A 21,696-nucleotide genomic window follows, 5' to 3' on the forward strand; every position below is an offset into this window, starting at 1 on the left:
ATTTACCGATTCGCGTTGTCTGTCAAAATGATTGTGTACCGTTCAGATAAATGAGCGAATGTACATTTTCATACATGCAATACAAATGTGCAATACATCGGCAAGATACACTATGATAGAAGAGAACCCCAGACAATGGTGTTGAGAGCGATAGCCATGAATACCAATTTTGCTGAGCAGATAACGGCAATGCCGGCATGATAACTATTACTGTAACGTTGAGCAGTTTTGACAATACTCAACGTTCACATGTACACAAAATATGGTTTTTTTTATTGTCCTTCTAACCGGGCGTGCTGTGGCGAACATATTGGATCTTACAGCTTTATCAGAAAATCCCACATCAAAATGTCGCTGTTGCTCTCATCGCCACACTATCAGTGCGACGACTGGTGAGCGATATTACGCGCTCACTAGCAATATTTTTATTGTATATATATATAGCGGCGAACCCCATCAGTGCCAGTCACTCGACGTCCAACGTAACGACAACGTTCGAAGAAGACGCTTAACAGTAAAACAGCTGTTCCTGGCAATAGCTTGGGCGAATTGGAAAATATCGATACATCGATAACGAATCTATACCACGTCGAAGTTTTTCTTCAACGTTCAAACAGCTGTTTTGGGGTAAATAGCGCTGCTCGTGAGTGCGAATGAAAAAGAAAGCATCCGGGGTATATTCACAAAGAAGAAGCAACAATCACAATATTGCTCAGCAAAATTAAATACAAAGTAAAATAAAAACAAACATCTATCTAAACGTGACACGGGTGTTTGCTAAATTGAACGACGCGCGTACGATTTGATTGAAGGCAATAACTCGCAAAACATTGACAATTGTGAATAGTGTGTGGCAGACGATGCTCAAGCACTGACGACGCTGGCAAGTCGTCCAAAAAAAAGTTGAACCGAACGGTCAACGTCACCGAACGTCGTGTAATTGGTTCAACAAAGGAATTACGTATATAACGCGATGCATTTATAATATATGTATATACATAGTATGCCTAAAGGCTATAGCGTGTGCAATTTAGTTTCGTTTTCTCCTCGTACTTGTGTGATAAATTTATTTTAACAAAATCTTCAATCGTCAACGATTTCGCCTCACTGTGCATTGGAAACAGTTTACATTTTTTAATTTTACGGTCGCCTGCAATCGTCGAGCTGTTAAAAGTACGTGAAATATGTTTGTTTAACTTAATTGCTAACTAATTATCGTTAATCATTTGTAATCTGCAATTGAACGAACTAGAAAGACATTATTTTAATGTGTTCATTTTGTGTAGATTTTGTTTTTTTTTCTTCATGCTTACATATGTAAGAGAGTGTGAGTGCGCAGACAGGTGCGCCAAAATCGAAAACACAAGCACACACGCACACCGGCTAAAAGAGTGCTATAGAACTACACAAAAGAAAGAGAGAAAATGAGAATAATTGAGAGAGGAGAGGCAGGAGCTTTTCCTCTGTTGTGGCGGGCGAATTGTTGCCAAGTAATCGTCACTTGAAATTGTTCAATAATACATTGTCGATAAGCAATGATCCAATATGCAATATCATTTTCAAACAATAGAAAACAATTCTCAAATGAATCAAGTTAATTAGCTGCATTATTTATGGAATATGCATGAAAAAGTCACATTTGAAATGCTTCAATTTAGCGCACTTCGATGGTATCATTTTCTATTATTGTTTAAAGTTCAAATACAGTTAGTTCTCATGTGCCCAGGAAATTACTATCAATTTAATTACCTGAGATTATAACTTTTTTACTTCTCGTTTTTAGGTCGTAAAGGGCGTTACTTAATTATTGTTTTTTTTGTATCCATAAATAATTTGCTGTTGCAAAAAAGCTTTTTTTCCAATTTATTTTTACTCCGCAGAAAATTCTGTGGACGCATTTTTATCTAATATTTAAAATTGGATGAACAAAGAATGCAATATAGTACATTAAATGCGCAGTTCCTCACAAAGTACCGTTTGCTTGTAAACATATATTTATGTATGTTTTGTTTAGAGAAGTCTTTATAGTCTTTCAAATTTTCGTGATCAGCAGCTCAAATAATTTAGCTACATTTTAGTTTATTGTTAACTAGAGTGTCGAGAGATGATTAGCAAACAAAACTTAAGCTATAAATATGCTCATAAAACTTAAATCTTGAAAGGTATATTTGTTAAAACAATTATCGCTATTTACGAGCCCTCTGTATTTTTCTTAACGATTCCATGGCTGATATGTATATGGAACTAGACATATGGCAGATAAGTATGGCACAGTTAATGCGATAGGTGTTAACTGTTGTTTCCCCAACTGAATAAACAAGATTTCATATTTATGGTATGACGAACATTCCGTAGAACTTGAAGAAACCGTCGCAGATTGAACTCTTTAAGCTTGCCATAAAATAAAAATCGATTCTCAATTAAGAGCACATCAAAGCCTCTATATGGAAGCAACATAATTTGATTCGGGGTCTTTAGTCAGTTTGAGATCTGAACATTACTGAACTAATGTGGAAAGCGGCGTTGCGTTGTGTTGCGTTGTCAAGGTGAACCAGACACCGGTATTTCCAAGCGATCTGCTGCCACTTTACCTCATACCTCATTCACGCTTACTATGCGAAGAGCTTCACGGTGCAAGTAAAATACATACATATAAGAAATCATCAATACAATCCGTACTTTAAAGCAGCATATTGAACAAATAAATGACTCGATTATTTTATATATAAAGAGTAAATAAATATTTGCTAACGTTGCAGGTTATTACCCTTAATTTTGTGCAAAAACGCAACTTGCTAAATACGTTTAAAATGTTTAAAATGTTTTAAAACGTGTGTCGCTATTTATTTGCTTAGACATATACATAGTATTACGAGTACTTTTAATTTTTCATCTTTTTTTATTGCTTTGTTTATAAGCACAATTTATTTATAATAAAATCACAATAATAACAACAGACCATTCAAATTCATCTGCAGATTGTATTTGAGCATTGAACAGTCGTCTAACAAGGCAAACCATATTGTTATCAATTTATTATGTGAATTACAGTGGAAGCTCGGAGAGTGGACAATTGCCGCTGACGGACACATTTGATTTATTCACATTGACAACAGCATTTCATGAGATATTCTATGAAACACACATTTTATATAATAACAGACGATATAATGGTTATTTTTCTTCGTTAACTTACAGTTAATGTTATCAAAAACAAAGTCTGACGAATCCGCCAGATATGTAGAAAAATCAGCTTTGAATTCTAGGGAATTTTATTTTGCACTCCGGCTTCCATTCTAATTATATCTGCTAGCTCTTATTACATACATACATATATAATGAAGATAATAACAAAATTATGGGGTTTTTTCAAATAATATATAATAATATATTTTCATAATTGAAATAACAGAGTACAAAGTGAACTGACACAATAAATTTGAATTATGTGCAAATTATACATCTGTAAATGTTGTCACAACAGTCGTATAGCAAAAAAAAAGTTAATCAACATTTCATTTGTGATAAACAATCGTCTGAATTGTGATAACTGCTTTGCCTTTGAGCCAAAAGTATCACGTGCTGAGCTGTCGCTGCGTTACAAACACAAATATAGAGACAATTCGTTGTATTCGGTTTCCGATTTCAATTTCAAAGTACAAATTGAATTGTTTTACAATTGATTGTCACGCACATCTTGCATAAAAGTATTGCTGCTATAAAGTGTTGCTAGTGTTAATTAACAATAATTTTTTGATTTTTCAGCATGTCGTTAAATGAGGGATATCACAATAAAATCGAACCTGGAGCCGGCAGCGCTGGAGATGATCAGGCATCCGGCTCAGGAAACGGCAGCGCCAGAGGGAGCACAGCTGGCGATGGTCCTAGTCATAGCACGCAAATGCATCAACAGATGTTGAATGAAACAACATATCTGAAACCCTCGAAACAGGCGTATTTTAGTGATGAAAAGGTGCTCATACCTGATGATGATCGCACAAATGTGAGTTGATTTAAATAATTTAATTAAGTGCAGCATCAAGTGATTAACAATTTCTCAATACAATACGCAGATCGGTTTCAGTTTTCGCAAGCTGTGGGCCTTCACGGGACCCGGTTTTCTCATGTCTATTGCGTATCTAGATCCGGGCAATATTGAATCCGATTTGCAATCGGGCGCAGCAGCCAAATACAAAATTCTGTGGGTTCTCTTATGGGCCACTGTCTTGGGTCTACTTATGCAACGCTTGGCTGCAAGGTGAGTTTTACTATATTTTCGATATATTGTGAAGCTCTATATTTTATGTATCTGTCTTCTTAGATTGGGCGTCGTGACAGGTCTGCATCTAGCCGAGATGTGCTATCGCCAGTATAAACGCTTGCCGCGCTGGATACTCTGGATTATGATTGAGATTGCCATTATTGGCTCTGACATGCAGGAGGTTATTGGAACAGCCATTGCCATATATCTTTTATCCAATAAAGTGTAAGTTTAGATGCTAATTACAAATGATACCCATTGCTCATTTGTGCTTATCCCAAAGTGTGCCTTTGTGGGGTGGAGTTCTGATCACCATTGTCGATACATTTACGTTCCTATTTTTGGATAAGTATGGATTGCGTAAGCTGGAGTTCCTATTTGGTTTCTTAATCACTGTTATGGCCGTCACGTTCGGCTATGAGGTAAGCCTTATTATATTTGTACAGTTTAGAAAAATACCCCCAGAAAATTCCCCTAGTATCTGCCTTCCAAAAATAAATAGTATTATTTGGATAATTTTTTTTCAGTCTACGTTTACTGAAATAATAAAAACGCGAAACAATTGTTTTGCCTGCACTTATAATACAATTTTATTTTTGTCTGTTGTCATAAATTGTCAATTGTTATGAGCGTCTGTGCGGGGCGTTTTACGTTCCCGTTCTCGGTAACTAATGATATGATTTTTTATTTGATAGTAATCGACTTAGAGGGGTGGTATAATTAGGGAACAGTAAAATCACAAATATATAGTCATTGAATACGTTTCACATGCAGAATATCTTATAATCAATCATACTTGAGTGCAGCTTGCCTTCATGTTGACATTTGTTTTCGAGATGATTCCGCGAATGCGGAAACTGTTTGTTCAACTGTCTTTTTGTAGCGCATGTTTCTCGTAATTGGTGTGTTGGCGCACTGCAATGATTAGATAAAATGCAGTACAACAAATCTTTCAGAATCTATTTGATCAGAAATGTTTACAATCACTGGAATTTTGTCCTGCAAAGATTGTTAATAGCATTGTAATCGTAATTCAATATAAGTGTGTGCTTGTCTTGTAAATTTATATTTATCGATTTACTTCGAGGCTTAAGGGTAGTCATTTGATTATATACCATATTGTACTTTGATGATGTGTCTTTAAAAGCCATTCCCATTAGTAATTTCAATTATTATTTGTTTTGCATATTCGCAGTATATCGTCTCAGCACCCAATCAAGGAGATGTTATGAAGGGCATGTTTATACCTTGGTGCTCCGATTGCAATTCGGATGTGTTGCTGCAGGCGGTGGGCGTGGTTGGTGCTGTTATCATGCCACACAATCTGTATTTGCACTCTGCCTTGGTGAAGGTAAGATAAACATACAAATATTGTATTAGAGATAATTCCAATTAACATCTATATTTGCAGTCTCGCGATGTGGATCGTCGCCAGCCAAAGAAAGTGAGCGAAGCGAATTTCTATTTCTTCATTGAAGCCTCGATTGCCTTGTTTGTCTCCTTTATCATCAATCTGTTTGTTGTCGCTGTCTTTGCCCATGGCATGTATGGCAAAACCAATCAAGATGTGGTGAGTAACTGAACTGTTCGACATTCTAAAACACTCGCTAATTTTACTTGACTTTAGCTGGATATCTGTACTAACCAAACTATGTACGAGGACGCCAAATTGTCCTTTACCGACAATAATAACGGAAATGATATTATTAATGCGGATCTGTACAAAGGCGGTCTGTTCTTGGGTTGCACATTTGGAGCTGCTGCCATGTACATATGGGGCGTTGGTATCTTGGCCGCTGGCCAGAGCTCCACAATGACTGGCACTTATGCTGGACAGTTCTCAATGGAGGGTTTCCTCAATCTGCAATGGCCACGCTGGTGTCGCGTGCTGGTCACGCGCTGCATTGCCATCATTCCCACCTTTTGTCTAGCCATGTTCAGCAAAATGGAAGATCTAACCAATATGAATGACATATTGAATGCGGTCATGTCGTTGCAGCTGCCATTCGCTGCAATACCCACCATAGCATTCACCTCAAGTGCAGCCATCATGGGCGAGTTTGTCAATGGACTGTAAGTATGAGAATGATTTCTGATGCGTATTTAAACAATAATGCATACTGTTGCCATGTCAATTACAGCGGCAACAAAATCGTTTCCATATTGCTCACAATTGTGGTTATTGGCGTTAATTTATACTTTGTGGTCGCCCAAGTGGAAGCGCTGAATATTGAAGGCGGCCTGTTAGCACTCGTCTGTAAGTTTCGCATATCGCATTTCGCTGTTTGTTGCTGATTGCTCAGATTGATAAACGGCATTCTCTTTTTAAATTTCAGGCATATTTGCTGTATTATACATACTGTTTAATATATATCTTGTGATACACATGGCCGCCTGCATGGGCAACAAGCGTCTGATGAATAGTCGGGTAAGTGTTATGGTCGCCTCCATCGGTTTCCTACCGCAATGTATGCGTCACGTACCGAGAAGTCGGGGGCACTTATCGATAGCCGTGACAGTAGCCAGTTTTTGGCATTAAGTAGTCTGTCATAAATTGAAATGGCGAACCGTTAAGACGAACAAGACTTTATCATTTTACGTGACTGTTTGCATTCAGAGTGGGTGGCTTTAAATATCATACTTTGTAGTAAAAATCAAGACAATATCACCTACAAGTGCCTTAAGTATTATTCTACTTATTTACAGTGGGTCCAACGTTTCGTGTTGCCAAGTCAGAATAGCTTTTCTATAAAGAACGCCAACTCAACATATGCCAGGTATGTCGAAGCTTAGTTCGTATTTAACCATAACATTTACCACACACATTCACATCAGTGCACACTAAACTCTCCGATCTCTTTAACTGTCTACGTATATGGTAAACTAACTGAAGTATCTATTTAGTACCTATCTGTAACTATCAACTGCCTTTACTTCCCCAGCACTCTTGATGCTGTCTGCAACTATTATGCTGTCCTCTTTAATCTACTAATCTACTACTAATCTTCTACCTATTCTACTCTTCGTACCATCCGGTTATCTTCGTTTAATTCTCATTTACTAATACTTAATCCAAAACGTATTGCTATGCTCTTCTTTCAATTATTCACAGTGATGTTACCTTAGTTGTAGGCGATAACACTAACACTGCCAAAGGTCTCGATACTGTTTCGGAAAAGGTGGCTCAGTGATTCAGTTTGAATTATTAGCCTTACCATTTACTTAGCTCATACAGGAGACCTCACACTTTTGTGATATTAACACTAAATCACGCGCCTAACAACACTAACAATTCCATAAATAATGATATAATTGTAGGATCTTTAGATACACATCATAAGAATTTATAATGCCTATTATAGCCGCGTAAATTTAGAGGTTTGAGTTCATATCATTTAATCTATTTATAAGTAAGTATGGTAAGTCATAATGCTTTTGATATTATGGTCTTATATTACTTGTATCATACATGATAATTATCAAGCATGGTATAATAATTTAAGTCAGGGCGCTTAGTTCTATAAATAAACTCTGCATTTATTAGCGTTTCATTTAAAAGTGTTTCCTTTTTGGACAATCTTTTGCCGCATGAAATAGTTTTTAAGTGGATACCTTAAGCAATTACTTTGCCGCAGCCGATAATGGAATTGACTTTGCGGACCATGGAGATGTGTCACATTTTATGGTATTAAGTAAGAATTATATGCTGGCATCGGGATTGCAACTATATTGGACCATCGGTATCATTTTGCGCTGGTATAAAGATTTGATCATCCATTATTATATTCATCCATTAGGAGCGGTTAATTAAGGAATAATAAATGTTTACGTAATTAACATCAACGGGTGAACTGTTGCTAATACTCTTCAAACTGTTTTTTATTTTTGTGTTGAAAATTCTCTTTTATTATATGTGTCTGCGACTACTACATTTGTTTTCCACCACACTCTGTACTTTATGTATCTAACGTGTGTGCAAAAATACACTAACCCTTCCTCGTGACATTGGCAACAACTTCAAAAATTGAAAAACATTTGCAAAATTATTAAAACCACATATGTCTTGGATTGATTGATATTTCACAAATATACTTTTTGGCCTAATGAAAAACTGTACAAACAATTCACATTTCAAAATTGACACACAACAACACCTTCAATAATAAAATCAACAAACTGCAAATGTTTTATTTTGGCGATTGTACAAATTCAAAAAAGTTTACAATTGACATGAGCCTCATAGAAAATCGAGATCCAAAAAAATGCTCAGAGTTTGCAAAGATTTTCAAACAAAAAATCAGATGAAAATTAATCTGAGCACTGAACCAAAATTTAAAAGCCAACAAAATAAATTAGCATTTTGACAGTTTTACTCATCACAGTAAAAACCAAACAAGAAATTAAGAAAATAAACCGATTTGAAAATTTCCAATTGTTTATTTAAACTTGACAATCCGCTGCTGCACGTGCCGCCAATTTGTTGCCTTTTTCTGGGGCAAAAACATTCTGTGGTACAACAACGAAATCCAACAAATCAACGACTCACCTAACCAACCAACCACATGTGGATCACGCAGTGAGCTGACGCTGAATGATAATGGAATTTCGATAAATGCCTTTAATAATCCACAAAGTGTCGACGATTCTTAAGTCCTCTTCACGTTTATATAAATGAATAATGTATATAATAAAAATCTATTTTTTTTTTATTTCTTTTATCTTCGTACTTGTATGTATTCTCTAGCTAATTGAATGTTAAATGTTAATTAAGTATTTACCGAAAGAATTTACGTACTCACTTTAAGCAATTTTGTATATACTTGTATATGCATTAATATAAGTATGTATAGGTTAAATAAATAAAACTCCCGATAGCATCATTTCCTTTCCCAATGTCAATAAAGATAATAAAATATAGATGCGTACATATTAAGGATGTGGGATGCTGACTTGTCTTTTATTTCCATTCACTTGCTTGCTAATTGTAGATTCTAGATATAGATGTTTTGTTTTCTTTTCGTAATAAACTAATGCTAATGGTAAATCTAGGATATCTTAACAAAAAATGTAGTCATCAATGTTTGTGTGTTGGCAGAAATTAGATCTTGTTATGTGGGCCCCTCTTAACATGCTAAGTAATATACTCCTAGTCCCAATTCCTCACGAACACACACAATATGTACACTTACACTCGGTCATCCATCATTTATTCACCGCTTTCATCTCATTCAAACTATATTTCATTTACAGAATTGCCACCAATGCCGACACAGATGCTGACATTATGGATGGTGAGGATGCGTAGCCATTACTGTTCTGCACTGATTCCGATGGCAGTGAAGAGATTTGTTTTACCAGCAACAACAATGAGCTGAATTGCCACAGCAGCAATGTTGACAGTGCCACAGGCCAAAGCAATGGTCATGTGGTCATCAGCTAGCATTGGCTTCAAGACTCCCCTAGCAAATCGTCTGCGAGAAATCAATCAAATGTTGTAACGGCTCCTGCTGGCCAGGTTCCAGCACATTGTTCATCATATCATCAACTTGGTCGTGGGTACGCCTTGGGTTTCTCATGGCAACATTTGAATTGTTGTTTTTATCTGACCGGAATTACAAGAGAAATCTTTGGAATTAGTGTAACAATTTTGTAGCAAAGTTATTTGAACATGATCCGCGAGTATACCAAAAAGGCAAAGAAGGATTTCATAGAAAGAAAATACTACTTTATAATATAAACACACACATATGAGAGTTGTCCCAATAACTCTAATGTAATTAATAATTATAACATAATATAGCCTATTCTAATTATATGTTTAGTATGTAATAGTAACTATGTTATAAGGCTGTGAACATTCAACATCTTTGAATCGTGTAAAATGTTTTTAAAAATTGTCTAAAGATCCTAATATGCTATCGAAAGTATTTCATGTGTACAATATTTTATTTATAATACATATAAAAAGTTGTAATCACAGTTTTATCAGTTAATCGATCATTTTCCAACACTTCTCGTTTGAATCTACGTAAAATTGTTTTTATTCAATTAATTGTCCTATATTAAGATGCAAATAAAATGAAATAAATATTATTAAATAAGTGCAAACAGATTTGAAAATTGTTTTTTATTTTAATGAATAAACCATTTTCCTAGTGGTTTTCAAGCTATTACATCGTGAGCTAAGTTAAATAATATAGAATTATTAATATACTCAACAATTTTTATATTAAGCACTTTGGGGGCGTTGATTTTTATAACAGCTCATTAGCACATGACGTATTACCTCAGTGCTTGCATACTTGTTTTGTAATTGATATTTAAATAGTCGCCATCCGAATGAAAGGGAAATTAATGGAATGAGTTAATCAAATCAACAACGTCATTACCTGCTGGTTGGGGTAGTACTATTACCATATGAGCATATTTCGGACTGACAGATGTGTTTCTAATTCAATGAAGTCTATTTCATTGCCATTAAAGTAACTATTTTCAAAATTTATCTTTAAGTATGTTAAAATATTTCATAAATCAGTAGTTTTCGAATATATTGTAATTATTAGTTATTTGTCATATGCAGAGAATTCAATAATTGATGAGTTAACTTTTAGAAAATACTTAACAGCTGTTAACTATTAAAAGCTTTCAAGCGGTCAAGCTTTCAAATCAGATGATTGAGAAAAACTCACCACGATAATTTTACATGCACTTAGATAAATGTTAATATCATTATTTAGCTTGGTTTAATTCGTTCTATGTGGTAGAATCGAGAAAACGTGTTATGATAATCTATATACTAGGAGAATTCTCATCGAAAACTATTCAATGTATTTGTTCGATTTTATTAAGCTGCTGGACGTTTAGTGCTTCAGTCCCAAGATGAGGGCTGTGTTAATAACTGTGATATTTCTGCAGCTATATGTCGGTTTAGAGTGCGTAGTTGAACTGCGTGGGTAGCGTATTTAAAATTCATATGACATATTGTTTTGATTATCATTATCTCGCTTTTCGCAGCGAATGCTGTCAAGAAGTGTCATTTCGGAGATACTAAATGCATTAAGGAGACAGCTAATAATTTAATACGCCGATATCCAAAAGGTATATCATCCATCGGATTAAAGCCGCTCGATGTTGTTCACGTGAAAGATACTGTACTCGTCAACGATCCGCCGGTGGGAAATGCATGGTATCACTTTGAGTTGGTGAATCAAATTAATTATGGCTTCGAGAATGTAACGATAACGGAAGTGCACGGATTCGATGAAGATCCCACGTCGTCAAAGATTGAAATAAAGGGCATAATACCCAGGCTTGTATACAAGGGTAACTATATTGCTAAAGGTCGAATGCTGTGGATGGTGAATATTAATTCAACTGGCGACTCTGAGTCGGAGTTTTTTAACTTTTTTTTTGAGTTTTCCTTAAAAGTCCAAACCGAGTATCGTAACAATAAGCGGTACCTTAAGATTTATCAACTCGTACCCAATGTCGGCCTCGATCGGTGGGTTTTAGAATTGGGAATTGTAACAATTAATAAATTATTTCATATTACAGCTGGATAATGTGGTTGGATAACTTTTTTCCGGACAATTCGGACTTAACCATTCTAATTAATAAAATATTTAATGCGAATTGGGTTGAGTTTTGGAATGAGCTAGAAAAACCCATATTAGAAATATTTACTAGTGTTTTTCTCAGCATAATACAAAATACTTTAGAGAATGTTGCATACGATGATATGTTCCTATCCAATAAATACATTAAAGAATTATGATCACACTTTGTTTGCTTACTTAATATTCAGCTTTAACTTCCTTTAATACCACCCAGAGAGTATTCAACGGGCTTGTAAGTTAACCAAGACAAGAAGATAAACAAGTTATGCACTTTTCTATATTATAATAAACATTTCACCTCATTTGTCTAATTACAATTCAGTAAACTTGTATTTCAACATATTTTCTTTGTTGTATATTCACCACTAATTACGTTAAGACTGAGTTTCTGATTTTGCAGGTAAATAGTTCTATAATTATGCAAAGAAGCTTTTCAGCTTCGTAAATGTTCAACTAATGTAAGCCAATATTTTATTCAATCAAGAACCGTAAACAAAGCAAGTACTCTTTAATGCATATTGAAAATATTCATAACAGAAAAAAATTGTATTGAAACAAAGTAAACAAAAAAATGTACCAAATATTATATGTAGCGATAAGTTTACAGTTTATCATCGCGTCGAAATGTGAAACATTACGTAGGTAACTATCAAGAAATAAAGAAAGCTTTTGGATAACGTAAGCCATTTTTAGCTGAGAGTATTACAAAATGTCACTACGGAGATAACAGGTGTGTAAGATTGACGATCAATGAGGTAATTGAGAAATTTCCTAAAGGCATCCCAGTGATTGGAATGAAAGCCATGGATGTTGTCAAGCTGCCAAATGTTCAATTCGCGAATAATGATGAGCTCAATGATTTTTGGTTTAAGTTAAAGCTGTATAACCAATCAATTTACGGGTTTGAGAATACAGTAATATCGGAAGCTAAGGGATTCGTTAAAGATCCAACATCTGCAGAGATCAAAATTCGGGGCGTAATACCCAAACTTGTCTGTGCGGGTAATTACGATGCCAAGGGCCGCATGCTATGGATGCTGAATATTAATGCAACTGGAGTTTCTAAATCAGAACTTAGCCATGTATTGTTCAGAATGGCTTTAAAAGTTCAAACTGAATATCGTAATAATAAACGCTACCTCAAGATTAATGAACTTACACCCAATATCGGCATTGATCGGTGAGCTTTCTTGTGCATCTAGAAATTGTGTCAATAATTAATTCACTTCTTTTGCAGCTGGCAAATGTGGTTTGATAATTTCTTCCCGAAAAATCCAGCGTTAACCACTGTTATTAATACAATATTTAATGAGAACTGGTCTGAAATTTGGAAAGAACTAGAAAATCCAATACTGCTAATATTTACTAATGTATTTTTAAGTATGCTGAGAAGCATTTTTGATAATGTTCCATATGATGACTTGTTCATATCCAAGAATGACACCAAACAATTATGAATACAATAATTCACACATACTTTATATACAAATAGCGGTTAGTAAACTGAGCAATAAAATCAAGTCATGAGCTTCAAATAATTATAATATGTACATACGTTGCACATTTTATAAAATGGTTTTCTGGATTGCATATTCCCCACTACTTGAGATAAAACCGAAACGATGCTAACTAAGAACTGGATATATGTATATATAAGCATTATGAATGTTCAAACGTTTTAATCACGCGAGAAATGTAGACAAAGCAACAAGTGCACAATCTATTAGTTATCAGAAATCTAAATAACTTATTAATAGTTAAATTGAAACTTGTGAAAAATGCGCGGATTTTTAAAAGTCGTGATCAGTTTGCAGTTTCTAGTTGTGTTGAGATGTCAGACTTTAACATTACGTGGGTAGCCAAAAATGTATTTCAACCACTATTTAATAATCAAAGTGTTTTATAGCAAAGGGTATTCAGAAATGTAATTACGGAGATCTAAAATGCATTATAGAGTCTATGAATAATGTTATTAAGCAATTTCCAAAAGGCATCCCAGCCATTGGAATGATTCCCACGGATGTTGTTGATGTTCCAAACCTAGAATTGTGGAATAATGACGAATCAGGCGGGGTTTGGCTGAAGTTCCAACTTTTTTAATCAAATTAATTATGGATTTGAAAATACAACAATAACGAAACTAAAAGGCTTTGGCAGAGATCCAACAGCTACTACGATGGAAATACATGGTCAAATACCAAGTCTTATACACAAGGGTAGCTATATAGCTGCAGGACGCGTTGGATTCACCCAAATAAATACAACGGGAGAGTCGGTATCGGACTTTCAGCATTTTCAATTCACTTTGAAATTGAAAGTAATTACAGAATACCGTAATAATACTCGTTATTTGAAAATATACGAATTGGTACCAATTGTTAAAATGAAGCGGTAAGTATTCATTAAATATCATATTTACATTTTCGAAAGCAATGCCAACCGTTCTGCTTTATACTAGCTGGATTCTATGGCTGGACGAATTTTTCAAGGAGAATTCGGACTTGACACTTGCAGTTAATAAAGTTTTTAATGCCCATTGGTTAGAATTCTATAATGAAATGGAGCCGTCTATTTTGAATGCTTTTAGCAAGGTCTTTACCAGCTTGATAGAAGGAATTTTTCAAAAAGTGCCCTATGATGAACTGTTTCTTAAAAATGATTTTGATAATGAAGAAAAAAGTTGAAGTTGTTATTTTACTTTATTTAAATTTTTGAAATAAATAGTTTGCGTTTTGTCCATGGTCAGGAACAAGTTTTGTATATAAGGGTAGATAACTTATGCATTTAACGTTAAATTCATGCGAAATGGTGAAAATCTCGTTTGTGCTTTAAAAAAACCGGTTTCAAAACTATGCGAATTACAACGAGATTGCTAGTATATAAATGTGCAAGTGCACGCTCAATTGTTGTCTTTGAGTGTGGGATAAATAAATAGTATATTCTAATAACAGCTTGATGTTTCAAAATATATTAATCTAGATCTATCCGTATCCGTATCCAGTTATTATTAAATGTTATAACATTTTTATATGAGGTTTCTTAAATAGTTGTACCGGAGTTTCTAGTATTTTTATACACGCTACCCATAGGGTAGAAGGGTATTATAACTTTGTGCCGGCAGGAAATGTATGTAACAGGTAGAACGAGGCATCTCCGACCTGTATATATATTCTTGATCTGCGTCAACAGCCGAGACGATCTAGCCATGTCGGTCTGTCCGTCTGTCCGTATGAAACACTGGATCTCAGAGACTCTAAGAAATAGAATTATAATTTTCGACAGGATTTGTTATATTTGCACGCATATCAAGTTTGTTTCAAATTTTTGCCACGCCGACTTCCGCCCCCGCAAATCACAAAAAAAAATCGAATAACAAGCGTAATTTGATTCCTGAAAATTTGGTTGCGATCAGATAAATATTGTGGAAGTTATTAAAGAAATACTTTTGTATGGGCAAAAACGCCTACTTACTAGGGCTCTTAGTTACTTTGGCCGACAATCTGGTACATTGTGCCATCTATGGTTATTAATGGTGTACTATATCGATATACCAAACATACCATTTGGTATATTTTTAGTATTTTCGGTATATTTTGAAAATAATACCGCAATAGTTTGCATTTATTAAAAATGGGTAGCGGGTATCTCACAGTCAAGCACACTCGACTGTAACTTTCTTACTTGTTATGTTTCTATTTGTATTGTAACAGAAAGTATTTCGAGTTGCAGCACACATAAATGTTGCATAGAATGATTTCCGGTTTCGTAAGATTTATCCAATAGTTCCTATAAAATAAACCACATTTTTGTGATACTACTCACAATTCTGAGCTGAGATGAATCAAGGTATTAAGTGAATGTAATATATTGACTATACCAATATTTTGTTGTCTTAATTCGACTGCGTGTAGACGCGTGCTGCGAGAGTGTCATTGTAAATGATAAACAAGTTTATAAAACTAAATAAGTAAAAACCCACTTTGGATATTCAACAATTAATTAAAACAAAAGCTCGCACTCTGCATCCGACATGCAAGACACAAAATTTACTTCATGTTACCATCAAGGAACAACGCAATAATAAGCAATATCTTACATTGCATCAGGAAGTTATGATTCAAAATTAAATAAGGTAACATTCAAGGATTGATTTCACTAACAACTGGATTATTTGACTGAATGATCTACATATAGAAAATATCGAACTAATAATAGTTGTTATTTCAATGTTTAATAAAAATTGGGTAGAGATTTGAAATAGCGTTAAGCCTAGAATAAGGCGCTTGTCCTGAATAAGGCGCTTGAGAATGTCGCCAATGACGATATATTTCTACCAGACTGAGTTTGACTTTTATTAAGTCGAATAGGGTACCAATACTCAAATAATACATGCCAAAGAAATAATCGATTTTAAAAATATATTTAAGTAAAATTGAATTCTTGTCTCATTTATCCACAAGATAAGTCTTTGATTTGCCGCGGTTCTTGAATTTTCCGTCCAATTTGAGTTCGTCGTAGAATATATGATCGTTGTAGCTTTCATCTCGATAATACATATGTTGATAGCCCCTACTGCTGTTACCACGCTTGAATTTCTGATGATCGGCGGATAATTTGAGCAGCTTTTGTCTGCGATGCGGGTGTCCAAGATGTTGCAATGGAGTCGCCTCATTAAATGTTGATTTTGATTCCTGATTCTGTCGTTTAGGTCGTCGCTGACGCCATCCCCATTGCATGCGCTTAACAGCTGGTGGTGGCAGAGGACTTAACATCATTTGCGACGGTGCCTTCCAGGGATTCTTTTTGGATTTTTGTTTTTTTCGCCATATATCTTTGTATTTGTCGACTACACGACAGACTTGCATGTCCCTTGGCTTGGGAATATTGTCGTCCAGTATCGGCGGACACTGCAACACATAATACAATCCCGACAGAGATTTGTCCGAATGAGTCACCTCCATGTCTAGCAGCCTTAATGGAAGTTTATAGTAAGCAAACATATTGCGTTCGACGACAATAGCCGGTGTAGCTCCCAGATGTTGCAACAGGCCCAAGATCAACTGCCACATTTTTAAATGTAACCTCACTAGATATGCAGGGCCACACTTATAAATGAATAAATTTTAGGCTCCAGTGAGCTTTGCATAACTTGCGGTTACTAACTTTAATTTGGCTTTAATTTGTATTACAGCATTGCAACGCTTTAAACAGACAACAGGTTTTCCTAGCAACCAGCAAGTTGAACGAACCACAGTGCACACCTAGACCTAGGTCAATCAATAATCGTATTTGTGGTATAAATAGAAATTGAAATAGAAATAGCTAAACTTTGTGAGCGGAAGTCATGCAAGAAACTGTTGCTCAATTCAAGTTTAGCAACAATGTTGCCCTTTACCCATTTGTTTTAGCAACATGTTGCTCAACATGCAACAGTTGTTTGTTGCGATGTAACAATGGCGCCTGCGCTAGAATTTCCTATAAAATTGCAGGGGAATTGATTGGGGTAGAAGATTTCCATTTGTTGCGCATATGCAACAGTTCTTGGCGTGACTTGAAGACATTCTTTTAGTCTCTTTTATCAGGGCGCTAAACAATTACTGATTTAGTTGTTCACAAGTTGTTTGGCAAATTTTGACACCTTTCATAAATACATGAAACCATAATTAGTTGTATCTGCTCAATATGCATTTTGTTCACGAAAAAATCGTTAATACTGACTACATATGTACCTATTGTGTATGCTTCTATTGATTATAGGTGTATATACAATAAGAAATGTATTCCTTCACAAGTAGCAAAAATGTTTGCACAAGCTTTTCTCAAATCACCGCTAATATCTCTCCCATTGTGCAATGATTATTTAATAAGTTCCGCAACATATTCGTAACGTTACTCTACAAACGTTTTTGCGAAGCACGCTACGGTTTTTTTTATCGGCTAATGCAAGCGTGTTTTTGCTTTATATCCGTTGAAAATTATTTAAAATAAAGTTCTACTGAAGTAATAAAAAGAAGAAATATCATAATATATTTCCACGCCAAACTTGATTTCATTATTTAAAAAAAGTGGTTTGTCGAACTCAAAGCCATTTTAAAAATCGACATATATTCAAACACAGTTTTGTAAATAAACTTACAACGCGATTTACTCATTTCAATTGCTGTTCATCTCTGCTTAGAGCAGGTTCACATTGGAGCTGAGATTTTGAAAACTTTAAAGTTCTGCAAGCAATATGACTAAGTTGTATATATTAATCGCAGCTGTCTGTTTTTTATATAAAACTGTATGTAGCACCGTACTGCGTGAGTATTATTGCAATAAACAAACAAGTTGACAGATAAATTATTCAACTATTGTTTATAGCTAGTGATATTGTAAAATGCCACTTTGGAGATTCACCTTGTATTATAAAAAGCATTAATGATGTAATCAGAAGATACCCCAAAGGCATACCGGAGATTGGTTTGCCGCCATTGGACGCAGCGGAACTGGAAGATGTTTCTGTGTTGGATTCACCATACCGCGGTCCGATCTGGCTAACTTTTCACATGAGAGATAATGTTAACAAGGGCTTCAACAATGCAACAGTTACCCACATTGAGGGTTTCAATCGAGATCCAACAATAGAACCAATCGTGATAAAAGCTCGCATTCCGCGACTTGTGCACGAAGCAACCTACGATATGCAAGGACAGTGGCTAATACTGAAAGCAAACACAACCGGATAACTGCAATCTGATTTTCAAAACATTCACTTTACGCTGAAGATCAAGATCATACTGGAATATCGCAACAATAAGCGATATCTTAAAGTGTATGAACTCGTACCCGTAGTCACGTTGGATCGGTGAGTTATTGATCGAAATAAAACATACATACATATATAAACATGTTTAATGATGGTATTTCAATTATAGATGGATTATTTGGTTGAATGATTTATATAAAGAAAATACCGATTTAACAATAGCTGTAAATCGATCATTCAATAAAAATTGGGTGGAATTTTGGAACGGTGTTGAGCCGGGACTACTGAAGGCATTTTCTTTGGCATTTACTGGTATTCTCAACAAGGTACTGGAGAATGTCGCCTATGACGATATGTTTCTACCCGATTTCAATAAGACGAATGGGTCATTATAAAGTTAGTGAATCGATTAGTTCACAATTAACGTTAATTAATTTATTTAAATTTATCGAAAATTCGTGTAAATTGGAATACCGATATCAATTTTTATTGTTAACGATAAAGCATTAGGACTAGAAAAGTTGCAATCCTTACATCCTTACGTCTTGTGAAACCTGCTGCTTTTAATAAACGTAATCTAATTGAATTATGTTATCCACTAATCTAACAAAATAATCGATTTAATTAGCGCCTAATCAAAACATCACCAATCCTGCAATAGGCCAAGTTTACCAAGCAAAACGTCAGTGCTGACAGTAAATCGACGTTGCGTGCAAATCTACGTTGCATGCAATAGACACATCAAACATCGTCAAGGGTGGCAAATTTCGACACTCAACTCACACCCATACATTTTTGAGTGCCGGTGCTACTTAGCACTTGGGAACCGAGTAAGAGATACACACTTACTTAAAATCATGCGAGTACTGCGAGTGTGAGTGATTGTCATACTCAGGCCTTTCTTGCACTTGCCTATTCGGCACCCAATCATTTTAGACACTCGGATTGTAGACACTTGTGACTTGCCGGTGGTTGTTCTTCGTGCACCCGATCATTTTTGCACTCATGACGAAATGGCTTGAGTCTTATGAGTATCTGCTCAAATTCTGAAAAACACCTGAGTTTTGCTCAGACACTCGAGTGTTTTGCTCAGACACTCGAGTGTGTTACTCGGGTGTTTTTCCCCCACCCCTATTTTCCCCCACGACAAACTTGATTTCATTATTTTAAAAAAGTGGTTTGTTGAACTTAAAACCATTTTAAAAATCGCCATATATTAGTGCAAGTAAGTTTCGAATCAAACACAGTTTTGTAAATAAACTTACAACGCGATTTACTCGATTTATTTGCTGTTCATCTCTGCTTAGAGCAGGTTCACATTGGAGCTGAGATATTGAAAAGTTTAAAGTTCCGCAAGCAATATGATTAAGTTGTATATATTAATCGCAGTTGTCTGGTTTTTGTATAAAGCTGTGTGTAGCACCGTTCTGCGTGAGTATTATTGCAATAAACAAAGAAGTTGACAGATAATTATTAAATTGTTTATAGCTAGTGATATTGTAAAATGCCACTTTGGAGATACACCTTGTATTATAAAAAGCAGTAATGATGTAATCAGAAGATATCCCAAAGGCATACCGGAGATTGGTTTGCCGCCATTGGATGCAACGGAAATGGAAGATGTTTCTATGTTGGATTCATCATATCGCGGTCCCATCTGGCTAACTTTTCAGATGAGAGATAATATTATCAAGGGCTTCAACAATGCAACAGTTACCCAAATTGAGGGTTTCAATCGAGATCCAACAATAGAACCAATCGTGATAAAAGCTCGCATTCCGCGACTTGTGCACGAAGCAACCTACGATATGCAAGGTCAGTTGCTAAAGCTGAAAGCAAACACAACCGGAAAATTGCAATCTGATTTTCAAAACATTCACTTTACGCTGAAGATCAAGATCATACTGGAATATCGCAACAATAAGCGATATCTTAAAGTGTATGAAATCGTACCCAAAGTCACGTTGGATCGGTGAGTTATTGATCAAAATAAAACATACATATGTCATATAAACATGTTTAATGATGGCATTTCAATTATAGATGGATTATTTGGATGAATGATTTGTATAAAGAAAATACCGACTTAACAATAGCTGTAAATCGAGCATTCAATAAAAATTGGGTGGAATTTTGGAACGGTCTTGAGCCGGGACTACTGAAGGCATTTTCTTTGGCATTTACTGGTATTCTCAACAAGGTACTGGAGAATGTCGCCTATGACGATATGTTTCTACCCGATTTCAATAAATCGAATAGCTCAATTTAAAGATAGTGAATCGATTTAATTCGAAACTTATAAGAAATTCATATAAATTGGAATACCGGTATTAATTTTTATTGTTAACGATAAAGCATTGGGGCTAGAAAAGTTGCAGTCCTTACATCTTGGGATTCCTGCTGCTTTTAATAAACTTAATCTAATTGAATTGTGTTATCCACTAATCTACCAAAATAATCGATTTAATTAGCGCCTAATCAAAACATCACCAATCCTGCAATAGGCCAAGTTTACCAAGCAACACGTCAGTGCTGACAGTAAATCGACGTGGCGTGCAAATCTACGTTGCATGCAATAGACACATTAGGCATTTGCAACTGTTGGCTAGAAGCATGGCAACGTCTGGAGCTTCCTTGGTAACCAAGGATTATAGCAGAGGGGAAATAACAATGGTCAAGCTGCAAAATCAACAAACTCCTTAGCAACGAGGTGCTGCCACGATCAGTTTGCCACCCGGTTGACTCAATGTTAACAATTTTTGTAGCAACTGCTTTCAGTCAGCTAACATTAGTCCAGGTGAGCAGTTGTGATACGGAAATAAAATAATAAAATAAGTAAAAATTCTTAAAGATGTGGCTAAACTTATAAGAGCTTTAATAAATTATGGAAAATGAAAATTATTCTAGTTAATTATGCCAAACTTATTTAAAATATTTGCTAATTGTGTTTTTGTGCGGATAAAATAAATTAAATGAATCAATATTTTTTTTCGAGTTACGTAAGAGTAGAAAAAAATGCATAATCTGAAGAAATAATAAGTACCAAAAAGGCTTTAATAAGATTGAAAGTG

General features: G+C 35.2%; 6 protein-coding genes and 1 pseudogene across 9 annotated transcripts; 6 read left to right on the forward strand and 1 right to left on the reverse strand.

Moving 5' to 3' along the window:
* The first annotated feature begins 461 nt into the window (after positions 1-461).
* Positions 462-10,369, forward strand: LOC133839030 (protein Malvolio). 4 transcript variants are annotated; one of them, XM_062270333.1, is made up of 12 exons: positions 462-1,173; positions 3,766-4,003; positions 4,074-4,258; positions 4,322-4,486; positions 4,545-4,683; positions 5,457-5,612; positions 5,673-5,831; positions 5,889-6,334; positions 6,403-6,518; positions 6,598-6,689; positions 6,968-7,038; positions 8,839-9,194. In XM_062270333.1, exons 2-12 carry the CDS (start codon positions 3,767-3,769, stop codon positions 8,909-8,911), a joined length of 1,839 nt encoding a protein of 612 aa, XP_062126317.1. In that variant the 5' UTR covers positions 462-1,173; position 3,766; the 3' UTR covers positions 8,912-9,194. The 4 variants fall into 4 exon arrangements, with proteins under 4 accessions (XP_062126317.1, XP_062126315.1, XP_062126318.1 ...); XM_062270331.1 differs by lacking the exon at positions 8,839-9,194 and adding an exon at positions 7,374-7,785; XM_062270334.1 differs by lacking the exon at positions 8,839-9,194 and adding an exon at positions 9,512-10,369 and having other exon boundaries at positions 463-1,173.
* A 652-nt stretch (positions 10,370-11,021) lies between these two features.
* Positions 11,022-12,050, forward strand: LOC133838311 (uncharacterized). Its single transcript, XM_062269378.1, has 3 exons — positions 11,022-11,210; positions 11,276-11,762; positions 11,816-12,050. Exons 1-3 carry the CDS (start codon positions 11,141-11,143, stop codon positions 12,033-12,035), a joined length of 777 nt encoding a protein of 258 aa, XP_062125362.1. The 5' UTR covers positions 11,022-11,140; the 3' UTR covers positions 12,036-12,050.
* A 380-nt stretch (positions 12,051-12,430) lies between these two features.
* On the forward strand, positions 12,431-13,506 carry LOC133838312 (circadian clock-controlled protein daywake-like). The gene is made up of 3 exons (XM_062269379.1): positions 12,431-12,515; positions 12,571-13,057; positions 13,115-13,506. The coding sequence occupies exons 1-3, from the start codon at positions 12,449-12,451 to the stop codon at positions 13,332-13,334; spliced, it is 774 nt and encodes a 257-aa protein (XP_062125363.1). The 5' UTR covers positions 12,431-12,448; the 3' UTR covers positions 13,335-13,506.
* A 61-nt stretch (positions 13,507-13,567) lies between these two features.
* On the forward strand, positions 13,568-14,782 carry LOC133838310 (protein takeout-like). The gene is given in 4 exon segments (XM_062269376.1): positions 13,568-13,728; positions 13,784-13,971; positions 13,973-14,268; positions 14,336-14,782. Coding segments are annotated over 4 exon segments (783 nt in total). The 5' UTR covers positions 13,568-13,655; the 3' UTR covers positions 14,562-14,782.
* A 1,540-nt stretch (positions 14,783-16,322) lies between these two features.
* On the reverse strand, positions 16,323-16,946 carry LOC133838089 (uncharacterized). The gene has a single exon (XM_062269052.1). The coding sequence runs from the start codon at positions 16,944-16,946 to the stop codon at positions 16,323-16,325; it is 624 nt and encodes a 207-aa protein (XP_062125036.1).
* A 722-nt stretch (positions 16,947-17,668) lies between these two features.
* Positions 17,669-19,462, forward strand: LOC133837377 (uncharacterized; annotated as a pseudogene).
* Positions 19,463-19,842: 380 nt separating this feature from the next.
* Positions 19,843-21,513, forward strand: LOC133837631 (uncharacterized). Its single transcript, XM_062268460.1, has 3 exons — positions 19,843-20,056; positions 20,114-20,597; positions 20,669-21,513. The coding sequence occupies exons 1-3, from the start codon at positions 19,987-19,989 to the stop codon at positions 20,892-20,894; spliced, it is 780 nt and encodes a 259-aa protein (XP_062124444.1). The 5' UTR covers positions 19,843-19,986; the 3' UTR covers positions 20,895-21,513.
* Positions 21,514-21,696: the final 183 nt, after the last annotated feature.

The sequence above is a fragment of the Drosophila sulfurigaster genome, chromosome 2R, assembly GCF_023558435.1.
Source record: "Drosophila sulfurigaster albostrigata strain 15112-1811.04 chromosome 2R, ASM2355843v2, whole genome shotgun sequence".
In the NCBI taxonomy this organism is placed as follows: Eukaryota; Metazoa; Arthropoda; class Insecta; order Diptera; family Drosophilidae; genus Drosophila; species Drosophila sulfurigaster.

Coding starts and splice junctions, on each gene's coding strand:
- LOC133838089 (XM_062269052.1), bottom strand. CDS start 16,946: ATGTGGCAGTTGATCTTGGGCCTGTTGCAACATCTGGGAGCTACACCG.
- LOC133837631 (XM_062268460.1), top strand. CDS start 19,987: ATGATTAAGTTGTATATATTAATCGCAGTTGTCTGGTTTTTGTATAAA. Junction 20,057..20,113: donor TGTGTGTAGCACCGTTCTGC/GTGAGTATTATT, acceptor AATTGTTTATAG/CTAGTGATATTGTAAAATGC. Junction 20,598..20,668: donor CCCAAAGTCACGTTGGATCG/GTGAGTTATTGA, acceptor TTTCAATTATAG/ATGGATTATTTGGATGAATG.
- LOC133839030 (XM_062270331.1), top strand. CDS start 3,767: ATGTCGTTAAATGAGGGATATCACAATAAAATCGAACCTGGAGCCGGC. Junction 5,613..5,672: donor TGCACTCTGCCTTGGTGAAG/GTAAGATAAACA, acceptor CTATATTTGCAG/TCTCGCGATGTGGATCGTCG. Junction 6,519..6,597: donor CGGCCTGTTAGCACTCGTCT/GTAAGTTTCGCA, acceptor TTTAAATTTCAG/GCATATTTGCTGTATTATAC.
- LOC133838311 (XM_062269378.1), top strand. CDS start 11,141: ATGAGGGCTGTGTTAATAACTGTGATATTTCTGCAGCTATATGTCGGT. Junction 11,211..11,275: donor AGAGTGCGTAGTTGAACTGC/GTGGGTAGCGTA, acceptor CGCTTTTCGCAG/CGAATGCTGTCAAGAAGTGT. Junction 11,763..11,815: donor CCCAATGTCGGCCTCGATCG/GTGGGTTTTAGA, acceptor TTCATATTACAG/CTGGATAATGTGGTTGGATA.
- LOC133838312 (XM_062269379.1), top strand. CDS start 12,449: ATGTACCAAATATTATATGTAGCGATAAGTTTACAGTTTATCATCGCG. Junction 12,516..12,570: donor GTCGAAATGTGAAACATTAC/GTAGGTAACTAT, acceptor AGCCATTTTTAG/CTGAGAGTATTACAAAATGT. Junction 13,058..13,114: donor CCCAATATCGGCATTGATCG/GTGAGCTTTCTT, acceptor CTTCTTTTGCAG/CTGGCAAATGTGGTTTGATA.